At 60.4% G+C, this 12,323-nt stretch overlaps 3 protein-coding genes across 3 annotated transcripts; 2 read left to right on the plus strand and 1 right to left on the minus strand.

Moving 5' to 3' along the window:
- Nucleotides 1-2,036: 2,036 nt before the first annotated feature.
- Nucleotides 2,037-2,805, minus strand: MNEG_3004 (hypothetical protein; the record flags this gene model as incomplete). Its single annotated transcript, XM_014048520.1, has 2 exons — nucleotides 2,037-2,134; nucleotides 2,460-2,805. The coding sequence occupies 2 exons, from the start codon at nucleotides 2,803-2,805 to the stop codon at nucleotides 2,037-2,039; spliced, it is 444 nt and encodes a 147-aa protein (XP_013903974.1).
- A 34-nt stretch (nucleotides 2,806-2,839) lies between these two features.
- On the plus strand, nucleotides 2,840-3,745 carry MNEG_3005 (hypothetical protein; the record flags this gene model as incomplete). The annotated part of the gene is made up of 2 exons (XM_014048521.1): nucleotides 2,840-3,241; nucleotides 3,506-3,745. The coding sequence occupies 2 exons, from the start codon at nucleotides 2,840-2,842 to the stop codon at nucleotides 3,743-3,745; spliced, it is 642 nt and encodes a 213-aa protein (XP_013903975.1).
- A 2,423-nt stretch (nucleotides 3,746-6,168) lies between these two features.
- MNEG_3006 (peptidyl-prolyl cis-trans isomerase NIMA-interacting 1) lies at nucleotides 6,169-10,505 on the plus strand (the record flags this gene model as incomplete). Its single annotated transcript, XM_014048522.1, has 9 exons — nucleotides 6,169-6,400; nucleotides 6,606-6,739; nucleotides 6,909-7,270; nucleotides 7,459-7,619; nucleotides 9,031-9,080; nucleotides 9,274-9,543; nucleotides 9,775-9,822; nucleotides 10,028-10,155; nucleotides 10,391-10,505. The coding sequence occupies 9 exons, from the start codon at nucleotides 6,169-6,171 to the stop codon at nucleotides 10,503-10,505; spliced, it is 1,500 nt and encodes a 499-aa protein (XP_013903976.1).
- Nucleotides 10,506-12,323: the final 1,818 nt, after the last annotated feature.

Below are 12,323 nucleotides of genomic sequence, written 5' to 3' on the forward strand. Positions count from 1 at the left end.
AACTCTTCCCAGGGAGCTTGCATGCGGAAGACGAATGGGCACTGCACTTTCAACACTATCGATGTACAATCAGAACAGGGACACCAGTGGTGAGGCACCTGTTAGACTGCTGTGCTTCGTGGATGATGAGATACTGTAGCAAGGCGTCACGCCTTGCTACAGTATAGCACGGTGCTTGTGCTGTCGATCACACTTTTGATGCTGCACCAATCCGCTTGCCGCAAGGCAGGCATGCTTGAACTGAAAGGGAAGTCTCACTAGCCGATCATGCCTTGTAGACATGTATGAGGCGCTGCCAGGAAAATACAGAGGTGTTGGAGAGGTGTGGGGAATCCCGCACGGCAGGGCAGGGGCGATTCTGACATCAGCATGATCTAGGCCGCCGGCAACTGGCCCGCCCTTTCCATACATTTTTTTCGAGTCATGTGCCCCATCTACGCATACACCACCATCCATGACCTTGCTTTTACAACAACCTGGTGGTCTTTAGGCTATCGATGGCCCAGGTATCTGTTCGCGTTGAGCACACACTGTCTCCCGCGCGGCCGCGTGCATGCGCACAGGCAGAGTAGCATGGGCGACAAATATACGTGGTGAACAAGAGTGTGCAGATTGTGTACTGGTATAAAAAAAACACTGCCTGCCCCTGGCCAACCATCAGTCAGCCCCCGCAAACTGGGCAGCCTCACACATACAGAACGCCCGTCAACATTGAATTGCTTTCGTTCATCCCTTGTTGGCTACTCTCGCAAATTTGTTTGCATGCGCAATAAGGTTGAGTACTCTCTTAGGTGCATGCTCATAGCCCTGAAGGTCCGGTGTCGCACTGAACCCGTTTAGCGGTTTCAGCGAGAGCCGTTGCCTCTGAGGCACCCCGGGAAGTGCATCAGCAGCATGCTTTTAAGACTCGGCAGACTCTGCAGGCTGCACAGTCTGCCGAGTCGGGCCAGCTCAAAGAAGAAAGCAGTGCACAAGACGCAGCTCCCAATTGGACCAGACGCAGGGGAACGAATGTTCATCCACCCAAAAGCAATGGCGGCAACAATGTCTGCTCCCTTGAAATCCGAAAAAACAGCAAGATCTCCTACCTTCTCCATGTCATCAGCTGCCCCTTGTGCTGACATGTTTCAGCTGCCTGGCATGCGTGGTGTGGCAGCGCAGCAGGCAACTTCTGAGGGGGCTATCAGGGGTGCAGGCGGCCGGGCCGCAGGCAATCCTGGCCTGTACGGTTCATGGAGTCAGGATTCGTGGCTATGCGTACCTGCGGTGCGTCGTCAAATCCTGCGTGGAAAGCCGCCAGCTACCGTGGCAGCTGCGTGCCCAACGCAATGCCAAGATCGAGCTGAGCTCAGCATGCCCGGTTGCCCGCCTTTCTCTGTGGTGTTGCAGGTACACCACCGGCGCATGCAGGGGCGCATGTGGTGAGAGCATTGACAAGGACCTACATCTTGTGTCAGTGGCAGCACAAGTACGGCCTTCAAGACAGGGACAAGGATACTGTACTGACATGGCCCCGATGCCAGCACCCCATGCCGGAGGCACAGGGGCCCTGTGGCAGGTCATGCTCAGAGCACACTACACACTTTTCTGACCAGACATGCAACCAGAATGATTATAATTGCCACACACAATGACATTTGAATTGTCGGCGGGCGCAGGCAATCACGGCCGATTGCGGACAACACGAGTGGCATGGTGCGTTGACCTGCCCGGCGGAAGTATGAAGACCTATGCAGGCAGACTGGGCCAGCAAGTGTAGCCCGGTGGCCAATACACCCAGTGCCGCTTATGAGTGCACATCTCTGCAGCTTAGCACAATTCATTTGCAGTACGCTTAGTAGAAAGAACGATCTGGACGAGCTGCGCATACGCCCATTGACGTCTGCGGTCGAAGAATATACAGTAAAAATGATGAGGCTGCTGCGTGCCGCACCCAGCCTGGGGGCCAGGGCTGGTGGCCGACGCTTGATGGCGACAACGGCAGGCAGCGGGGGCAGCCCGGCACCCCCAAACATCAAGGAGCTCGCCAAAATGGCTCAGCTTGCTGTTAGTGACGCAGAGGTGCGCTTCGCGCTGTTCCATGCGCGCCGTGCGCACTGCAGCGACCCACCCTCTGCTGTGGGTGCCGCTGCTTCTGCCAGCGATGCAGCATGTTTGATGAACGGCACCATCATAGGCGATGCATGGCAAATGCAGGTGGCTGACTGGGAGCCCAAGATCAACAGCATCGTCGACTGGTGAGAGTGCAGAGGCGTGGCTGGCCTTGTGCAAAGCTTTATGGGGAATGCGATAGGAGTGCACTTGTATCATCAGCAACACCAATCACATACATCCCGCGCATTGTTGGATTGCATGCCAGGTTCGGTCAGCTGCAGGCAGTAGATGTTGAGGGGGTCAAGCCCGCCGTTCATGCCCGCGAGGATGGCAGCGTACTGCGGGCGGACGAGCCCGCCACCTACCCGGACAGGTGTGCTGCTGCAGCTTTTTGCGGTATTGAGACATGAACATCATGTTGCTCCGTCTCAAGTGCTGCTGCCGCTGCTGCTGCCGCTGCCGTTGCCGCTGCTGCCGCTGCTGTTGCTGCTGCTGCTGCTGCTGCTGCTGCTGCTGCTGCTGCTGCTGCTGCTGCCGCTGCTGCTGCTGCTGCTGCTGCTGCTGCTGCTGCTGCTGTTGCTGCCGCCGTCGCCGTCGCCGCTGCCGCCTCAGATGCTGCTGCAGCCAATGCCATGACCATTGCGGTTTTTGGTTGTAGTACTGTTCGGTGAAGGCGCAGTCTTGTTGAGACTGCCACCCGCTCGCACCCATGCTCAGGGCGGACATTATGGCGCAGGTGCCGGCGATGCAGGGCGCCTTCGTCCGCGTTCCAAAGATTGCCACTGGCCAGAACACTGTGGACGAGGCGGACGGCGGCGCTGTTGCAGCCTCTGCCTCTGGTGGTGCAGCCGCATCTTCATCGGCGTCCCCCGAGGAGCTGATTGCCCTGAGTGCGCTCGACATCCGCGTGGGCCGCATTCTCAGCTGTGAGCGTCACCCTGATGCTGATAGTCTGTACGTGGAGCAGGTGGAGTGTGGTGATCCTGATGGCCCGCGCACCATCGTGTCTGGGCTGGTCAAGTACGTGCCGCTGGAAGACATGCAGGGGCGGCTTGTGGTGGTGCTGGCCAACCTCAAGGCACGCAACATGCGCGGTATCAAATCACACGGCATGCTGCTGGCGGCCTCCAACGAGGAGCACACACTGGTGGGTACATGGCGCTGGAGGCTTTGGAAAAGGCGCACGGATGAAGAGATCGGCCAGGGGGCAGGCTGCTTTGCCGGGTGTTAAGGGCGACGCCGTGGTGGCGCGCCTCTGCAGTGGAGCTCTCATCGCCTGTGTATCATTTGGTACAACGGGGATGCATGGGGGACACACAACATGGGCTGGCAGGGTTGCTTGCAGGGCAGAATTTTGACTGTCATCAATCGGTACTATTGACACCACTGTCTACAATCATCGTCGCACCAGGTGGAGCCGCTATCGCCGCCGGCGGATGCCACTCCAGGGCAGCGCGTGTGGTTTGGCAACAGCCAGGAGCAGCCCAACCCTGCAGAGCCCAACCAGCTACAAAAGAAGAAGCACTGGGAGACGGCGCAGCCTGGCTTCAACACGAACAACGACCGCGTGGTGACGTTCAGAGGGCAGCCCATGGCGACCAGCGCTGGGCCTGTGACAGCTGCAACGCTGACGGGTGCGCGCATTGGGTAAGCGAAGCCATAATCCCTTCAATTTGATACATTTTTGCAACTGTACGTCACAAGATGTCCAGCAATGTAGGGTGCAATAAAACACGCGCACATATGCAGCAGATGCATACTTGTGTCGTGTTTCGTGGCAGCGGTGGACTCCGAACGTGACGCTGGCACGGGTTGTGCAAGGGGCTGCACAAACATCGCAGATGTCAAGACAACTCTGGTAAATTAATTGTGATTGGTGTGTTTTCTCATTCTCTCGAGCAAACTCAGCCATTGCCCCTGGCCGCTCCCCGATCGCTGCTCGTGCTGGTGCAGCAGGTTGAAATTGCGTTTGACTGGCTGCAGGCCTGTCGGCAGAGGCTGCCAACATCAACCTGCCCGTGTTGTGGGCCGACTCGACAAAACAGTACATGCCTTTGCAGAACGAGTGCATGCATTATCAGGTTCTACAGATGGCACCACTTGTTCCGCCTTTGTGAACGAGCCTCGCTGCGGTCGGCCCTGTGATTTGATCCAACCTGTCGCCGCGAGGACGACCAAAGAGCGCCTATGAAGCGCCATCTTGCAGAGCTAAGGAGCGAGAACGTGCAGCAGCAGCAGCAGCAGCAGCAGACTACCCCTGTGTTTGGCAAGCGCTCACGGCACTTTCTCTCGTCCAGCACTCCCATCGCAGGGTTGGCCGAATGCCACGATGATCATCAGGTGCGAGCTTGCAGACTTTGGCAACCGGGCTGTGCGGCAGCGACGCCGGCGAGCACCTCTCTAAATTGGGCATGCGGCGTACAGCACGCGACCGCGGCCGACGCAACACCGCATCACCGAACCGCACAGGCTGACACGCCCGATTCGGGGAGGCCCGCGCCTATGGTGCCGGGCACAACGGAGCGGCTGTTGGCAGGCTTCACCCTCAGCACCCCAGTCGCTGGTTTGAGGCTGCAGGTGCGTGTCGCGTGTTGGGCAGAGCAGCATCCTGAGCACCTGGAGCAGAGCAGCAGTGTGACGGCAGGAGCAGCACCAGCAGCTGCATACACTGCAATTCTGTGGTGCTGACTTTGCAGTGGTGTGTGTTGTCATTGCGGCTGCCTGCAATCTTCGCCTTCGCAGACAGCACGAGCGTCAGGCAGTGGCCAGCCCAGCGACGACCAGGAGAACGGACTGCCATGGCAGCAGCCGCCGCAGGCTCCAAGCACGTCTCAGCAGCCCAAGCCGCACCAGCAGCGTTCTCACCAGCAGCACCAATTTCATGAGCATCAGCCTCGTCAACAGCAGCAGCAGCAGCAGCAGCAGCAGCAGCAGCAGCCGCTCAGCTTCCTGCCCAGGGGGAGCGGGCAGCTGGGAGCGGCGAACCGCAGCCAGGAGCACCCGTCATGGTTTGGCAGCGCAGCCGGCAGCCAGCTACAGCAGCAGCAGCAGCAGCAGCAGCAGCAGCAGCAGCAGCAGCAGCAGCAGCAGCAGCAGCAGCAGCAGCAGCACAGTCATCAGCGCCACCAGGAGCCTCCGCAGCAGGCAGCGCCTTTGGACCTCCTTTGCAGCGGCTCGCAGCAGTCATTATCCCTGGGACATTTCGGACGTGGGTCGCAGCAGCAGCAGCACAGCGAGGGCCGCACCCCGGGAAGTGGCAGCGGCTGGCTCGGGGCCGCCTTCGGCTCGCAGCAGCTGGTGGAGGAGGTGGAGCAGCGGTCGCCCGCGGCGCTCGTGGATGATGGTAGTAGCGGGGTCGGGGCTGCTACTCGCGATGAGGGTGCTCAGGCTTTGGTCGCAGGGGACCGGCAAGGCAGCAGCGGGCAGGAGCGGGAGGTGTACACTCCTGTGATGCGGTGGGCCGGCCGCCGGGCGGGTGTTGATGCCGATGGGAGGCAGGCGGCCTTGCAGCAGCACTGCAACACGCACCATCAGCGCGGCGACCAGCATCCCTACCTGCAGCGCCACCGTCCTCCCCAGCACAACCAGTGGGACCAGGAACCCTCGCCGCGGGGCCGGTCACCGTTGGGCTTTTCCCGGCCGTGGCAGGCCGAGGGACTCTTTGGCGACAGTGGGTCGCGAGCTGAGGCGGTCACCACGCCATTGGGCGAGGGCGACTTTGTGCTCAAGGCCAGCAGCTCCTATACACGCACCATGGCCGTGCGCTCGCCGCTCGTTGCCAGCGCGTTGCACGCCGACGTCCCTACCGCCGCAGTAGCTGCTGTCGATGGGTTGATGCAGCGGGGGGCCGCGCTGCTGCATGGTGATGACGATTACCACACGCCGCTGCATCCTGGAAGCCAGGTGAGGCAGCCGAGGGGCAACTGCCGCTGTTCTGGAGCTGCGTGCGCACCAGGCTTGTTGCGTTGTCGTCCCTGGACCCTGGTGAACTGGGCGGTCCCCCAGTGAGCTTGGTCCCTACCCCTACCCCCTCAGGACCCGCCGTGCAGCGATGCCGCAACTCGCCTGAGTAGCATGCTGCCGCCTGCCCAGTGCTCGGATGCCGCTGCGCTGACGCTTACGGCAGAGGAGACCACCACCCCTGAACTCGAGTGCCTGGGGGCAGCAAGCCAGGACCCGCCGCAGAGCGGCGCTGGCGGCACGCGCAGTGGCGAGCAGGAGGCGACAACTGCGCAGGCGCTCTTCCCCATCTTTCGGCCTCGCAATCAGCGCAAGTGCATCCTGCTGGTCCGGCACGGGGAGTCAAGTGCGTCAAGGGTGCAAGGGAAGCAGCCTATGATTCGCAGGGGCAGCGCACTTTCCTTCCGGTCCCACAGGAGCAATTCGCTTCAAGCATGGCCAGACGTGGACTCAGTTGCCATCAAATTGTCTTCGTCGCACTACCCCACCTGAACGCCCTCCTCTGTTCTCAACCCACCGCACACCCCCCGCCCAACCGTCACCTGCCTCAGCCTACAATAAGCTGGACAGCGAGTCCAAGGCCTGGTCAGACCCACCGGTGTTTGACGCCCCCCTCACACAGCGAGGCCACAGCCAGGCCCTGGCGCTGCGAGACCCGCTGCACAAGATGGTGCAGAAACGCTTGGTGGGTGCCAGGGCGAGAGTACGAGCTTTCATTTTGATGGAGACAGCCCAGTTCCACTGCAGGGGTGCCTGCTGCAAGGCACAATCACCACCATAGACCGCATGCCTTTCCACATGTCGCCATGCTCAACTATTTCTTGCCTCTGCCACCGCGCTGTGCCCGTCTGCAGCACGAGACCGGCGCATCAGACCCGCTGTGGTTGGTGAGCCCCCTCACACGTGCCATAGAGACGTTCATCGGCTCGTGTCCCCTCGTGGCCGATCGTCTCAAGGCCAGCGGGGCCAGCGGCGGTGCAGATGCGGGCGGCTGTGCTGGAGGCGGTGGCGGCTGTGGCAGCGGTGGGGCAGGTGGTGCTGCACCCAACGTGGTCATCCTGGGCATGATTGCGGAGCACTGCGCGACGTGCGGGGACGTCGGGCGGCCGTCGAGCGACCTGGCGCGGGCGTTCCCAATCATGACTCACCAGCTGAGGGAGCTGGAGGAGGTCTGGTGGTACAACCCAGATCCGTTGGGGCGGCCCAATTGCCACAGGTGATGATTGCAACACACTTTGGGGTCGGCAAGGGGCCTGAGAGTGGTGGCATTGCAGGGTTGAGCTGGCTTTTGCTTCACGCTTCCGACTTCTCTTCGCCGCTCTCTGAGGTTTTGCTGAGCATTGTACGTAGCTGATCACGCACCATTTGCTGGAAAACATGCCCCTACGGCACCTCGTCCACCAGGCGCAAGCGCCTGGGGCGGCCGGAGCCCAAGGACCACATGAGGCAGCGCATCTCAGAGTTCAGCCGCTGGCTGCACGCGCGGCCGGAGCGCGTGATTGTGGCCTTTGGTCACAGCCAGTTCTGGAAGGCCTTCTCCAACAGCAAGACCTCCCTGCGCAACTGTGAGTTCACGTGCATCTGGTGGTGACCCAGCTGTTGGCAGCTGCACGTGCTAGTGTGTTGGCAGTGTTGAGTGGCCATGCCTGGGCTGCCCTTGGAGCGCGTTTGAAGGTGCTGAAGGGGGCAAGCACTAGGCAGCAGTGTGGAGGGAACTACTGCCATCTGGTTTTTTTTGGGCGGGCGACGCCTACGTACGCATGTAGAAACAAAGAGGCATTCATGCGATCCCCTCTGGTTTTATGCTGGCCCCCTGGCACATTGCCACCACTGCGGGTCACCATGCTGAACTGAGGCGACGCCGGAGGCCACTCCCGTTGGTTGTAACATTAATCCAACAAATTGGTTTCAGTCTGTGGATGAGTATGCGTGTGGCCAGGGGGCAGGCCAGTCGGGCATGCCATTGTAGGTGTGTTGCATTGACATCTTGTGTTGATGCAGCCGGAAAAACAAAAGTTCCCCCATCTGGAAGGGTGCACTTGTGCAAATCATCTGCAAGAAGGTGGCAGGTTGACTCGATCACGATGCTTTGTCAGGAGGAGTGCCGAGAGGTGGGTGGGAGGGATGCAGGTGCCTGCTTTGCAAAAGCCGGCCGCATGTAGATGTGACCTACCGAGGTGTAGCACATCATACCTTATTCGCGTGCTGCATCGGTCTGTATGGCTGACGTATGCCGTATCATAGATTGATGTTACAAGGATCTGGCGCGTTGAGCATCGCAGCGCACAACTCCTGATCTCGTCATTTTTGTGCTGCTGGGGTGACGATCTCATCGATATTGACGTCACAAGGGGTTTGCACAACTAGACCAGTCCCCAGATCGCTGGGTCCCTATCGATCGCCTTTGCTTGCCGAAAGGTATACGCTGATCGCGCGGTGAACGATGGGCTTCAAACCACCGGAGTGGGCGAGCCAGCCCTGCAGGGAGGCGACGCTTGAGGTCCACCGTGGCGGCGGCGCCGTCGATACAATCCCAATCGACGCCCAGCCGTGAGCGGTGCTCTGAGCGAAGACCACTGCCTGGTGTTTGAGGTTGTATGCGCATGCGCAGCTACTCAATCTACAGAGGACTGGCCATGTGACGTGCGCATAATGTCCTGCTGCTGCACTGATCGTGCTGTTCTGCAACATGCTCACAACCCCGCCGCGTCCTTTTGCTCGCTGTGCAGGTGGTACCTCCTGGGCAGGCGCGCCCCGATGCAGGCGCACCGCTTGCATTGTGGGCGCAGCGCTTGCATTGAACCTGCCGTTGGCAGCTGTGCATGATTTGCACACTCTGCTTTGCAGCAGCGGTACGCCTCATGTTGCCCTCTGAGCGGCCATCTTTCTCGTTCACCCCCTCCTTCGGTCAACTAAGGGATGCGTCTGCGTGTGACATAGCTTTGGAGGGTTCTCATGCGTCGCGACAGCATGCAGCCCTGGTGCACCACAATGATGGCCGCCTGTTCCTGATTGACCTTGCATCGGTGAGTATCTGGGGGACGTGGGATGGACAAGCATGGCTATGGGTCTGCCGCGCTCACACTCACCGCACGGCGGTTGGACGGTCATCGCACCTTGGCCCTTGGAATTGCGTGTACGCTACGCTCAGGACTCAGGGGCAGGGCTGGATATTGGCCTTGCATCTCCATCACACCGCCGACCCCACAACAACCACAGACGCACGGCACGTTCATGGACGGGTCGCGTGTTGCCCCCAACAAGCCTGTGGTCATGAAAGATGGCGCAGTCATTGTCTTTGGCGGTGAGGAGGGCGCGACCACATACGTCGTGCGCTGTGAATCGGCGGCGGAGAAACGGCGGGGCGACAGCGGTGGTGAGCAGCAGCTGGAGCGCAAGCGGTCTGCACCTGGCGGGGCCCTGGCAACTGTGCGCGCCTCGCATCTCCTGGTGAAGCACCGCAACGTGCGGCGGCCCTCCTCCTGGAAGGTGGGTGCATGCTTGGAAGTCTTGGGGGGTGGGTTGCGGTGGGTGAGACACAAGGCAGTCGCGGCGAAGTGCAGCGCGTCAATGCAGCTGCGCAGCAAGCTTAGGGCATCACCTGGCATTAGGAGACAGCCGTCTCCAAGGCACAGCCTTGTTTCCTCCTTTGGAAGAAGATCCAGCGCGTTTGTGCCTGCTGCTGTGTGAGCCTTGACGCGACTGCCCCACCGCCCGCAGGAGCCCACCGTGACACGCACCCCCGAGGAGGCCCTGCGCATGATTGAGGTACTGTATGCTTGAAGTCGCGCCTGCTGAGCATCGGCTGACCGCGCGCTATTCAGCAGTGGCTGGAAACAAAGCTGCACCCTGCTCATTCACCCGGCGTCAACACCTTCCCAGGGCACGCGCACTTCCCTTGCTGAGAACCGTGCCCCTTAACCCTCTGCGCCAGCGGCCCCCCCTCCACCCCGCCCGCCCACCCATGCACCAGGCCTTCCGCGTGCAGCTAGTGTCGGGAGACCCCTCTCCTGAGGAGCTTGCTGGCAGATTTGCTGACCTGGCCAGCTCTGAGAGCCACTGCAGCAGCGCCAAGCGAGGGGGTGATCTGGGGCACTTCGGGTGAGTCCATGGTACAGAGGGTGTCAAAGCGTCACTAGACACTGAGCAGGCATCCCGAGGCCCGCCCTGTTCTTGTGTCAGTCCATGCTTCACTTTGTGATGTGATCAAGCAGCGGAGATGCCAACAACAAGCAGGCGATATGGCTCCGCTATCTGCTCGGCCCAAAACTTGCACGCCCACTTGCAACCCCCGCCTTGTTGATAAAGCCGCCAACGCTTGCCCGCCTCAACGCAGGCGGGGCCAGATGCAGGCTGCGTTCGAGGGCCCTGCATTTTCATTGGCAGTGGGGGAGCTGAGCGGGCCGGTGTCCTCGGACTCGGGAGTACACCTCATCCTGCGGACGGCCTGAGTGTTGCCGCGTGAACTGGGCGCGTTGCCCTGGTCGTGGTGCTCTATCTGCGCCCCTGACTGCAAGCTCTTCCTGTGGCGCCCACAACAGCCAGTGCACCATGGTGATACTTGCAACTGCAATTAGTGAGGTGTGCTGTTGCATGTGGACTCCCGCCCCCCCCCCCCCATAAAAACCCACCTTTGTGACATGGCTGCGTACATAGCGGGGGAGTGCGGGCGGCGTTGCAGCTTTTCACCAGGCAGGGACGTGGATTAAAAAGTGCCAGAACATTACGATTTAGTAATTTTGCCTTCTGCTGGTTTGCCAGTTTGCTGCTTCCACTTGTCACTTCCTTCCTGACTGTGCGGTGGCGACTGGCCCTCGTTTCTCGTTCCAGTTGATGCAGACAGGCACTCCTTTCACTTTCCCACAGCATTCGCACCCGCCCAGCAACTTCCCGTGCGGACAGTCCCAGCAGCGTGATGCACTGCCGCACCAAAGAAAACAGCCCCTGGCAGCGGCTGGACCTTGCCATGCAGGGCTGGTAGGCAAATACATGAAGCAGGCCTGTTTGCACTTTGACAGACTTGACTGAGTGACGTCTTGCATCACACGTTATATGCTCCGCGAGCAGAAGACCGGATGCGTTGCCAAGCTGTACTGTACTTGCAACCAAGGAGGTTGTGTCATTCACCCGCAGATAACGCGGAAACGCTCGACCGCTGCTCGCCAGAAAGTGCACGCTGCGTGCAAACAGGTCAACACGACCATGCTGGGTGGTGAAAGGCTGAACGAAGCTGACAGGATGCGTTCAGCAAGCCAATGCGGAAAGGCACGGAGCAATGCAGCTGTTCCCTCAACGACCAGCTGCACCGCCATGCACCGCATTCCTAGTGAAAGCAGGCAGGCGGCAGCGCAGAGGGCCAGCGATTGACACAAGGCCTGTCTCTGGCCAAAAGCAAGCAAGCACCAACGCGGCTACGTGCACTTGCATGAGCTGTGTGTGCAAAATCCCGTAGTGACCAGGGGCAGCGGCGGCGCAAGCAAGCCGTCAAAGCCATGCAAAACTGTGCTACAAGGCATCTCACGAGGGCGCAGGCCCGAGGGGCAAATGACCTGCGTGCTCACGACAAGCGCATGCCATGGTCTAAACTGACTCAAGCAAGGCCGCATCCGGCCAGGTAGCAAAGCCATCGCGACACGTTGCGCTGACATTGCAGTAGGTTGGTACGTTGCCTGGGGCTTGCTCTTGGTGCAAGCCCCAGGGGCTGCGTGTATGCATAGTTGTGTGAACTTGATGTGTTGTGCCGAGCTCGGTCTCTTGCTGCCGCGTCCAGCTCAGCATCCAGCACATACTGCCGCGCCGTCTTCAGTGCGCAGCAAGACTCCGGGCGTATCAAAGGCAACGGCGGCGGAGAATAAAGTTTGAGCTATGCCTAAGCAGAATCCGTTTAGAGGGCATCGGTGGCATGTGAGCTGCAGTGCCTCAAAGAGGCTCGCCTGTGTGACGCAGCACCCTCTGTACAGCAGGAGCCCCGCAGGTGAAGACAGCAGGGTTTTGGGCTCGCGTGAGGCCCCTGACACACGCTGTATGGCGCAATGGGTGCACACAACGCCTTGGTTTATGAAAGGGTGGAGCGTGCCTAGGCAAATGGAACAGATGCCGGAGGGGTAGGTCCTGTGAGGGTTGTTGGGCAGGCTCTCATGGGGCAATGCGCCCCCCAAACAACGATCAGGGCAGCAGCGGTCGCCTATGCAGGGGACCGAGCCGTCTCCAGGGCGGCTGGCGCGGCTTGCCGATGGCGCACAACCGACGTGGCCGCGGGCTGTAGGCTC

Source organism: Monoraphidium neglectum, assembly GCF_000611645.1.
Source record: "Monoraphidium neglectum strain SAG 48.87 unplaced genomic scaffold scaffold00362, whole genome shotgun sequence".
Taxonomy (NCBI): domain Eukaryota; kingdom Viridiplantae; phylum Chlorophyta; class Chlorophyceae; order Sphaeropleales; family Selenastraceae; genus Monoraphidium; species Monoraphidium neglectum.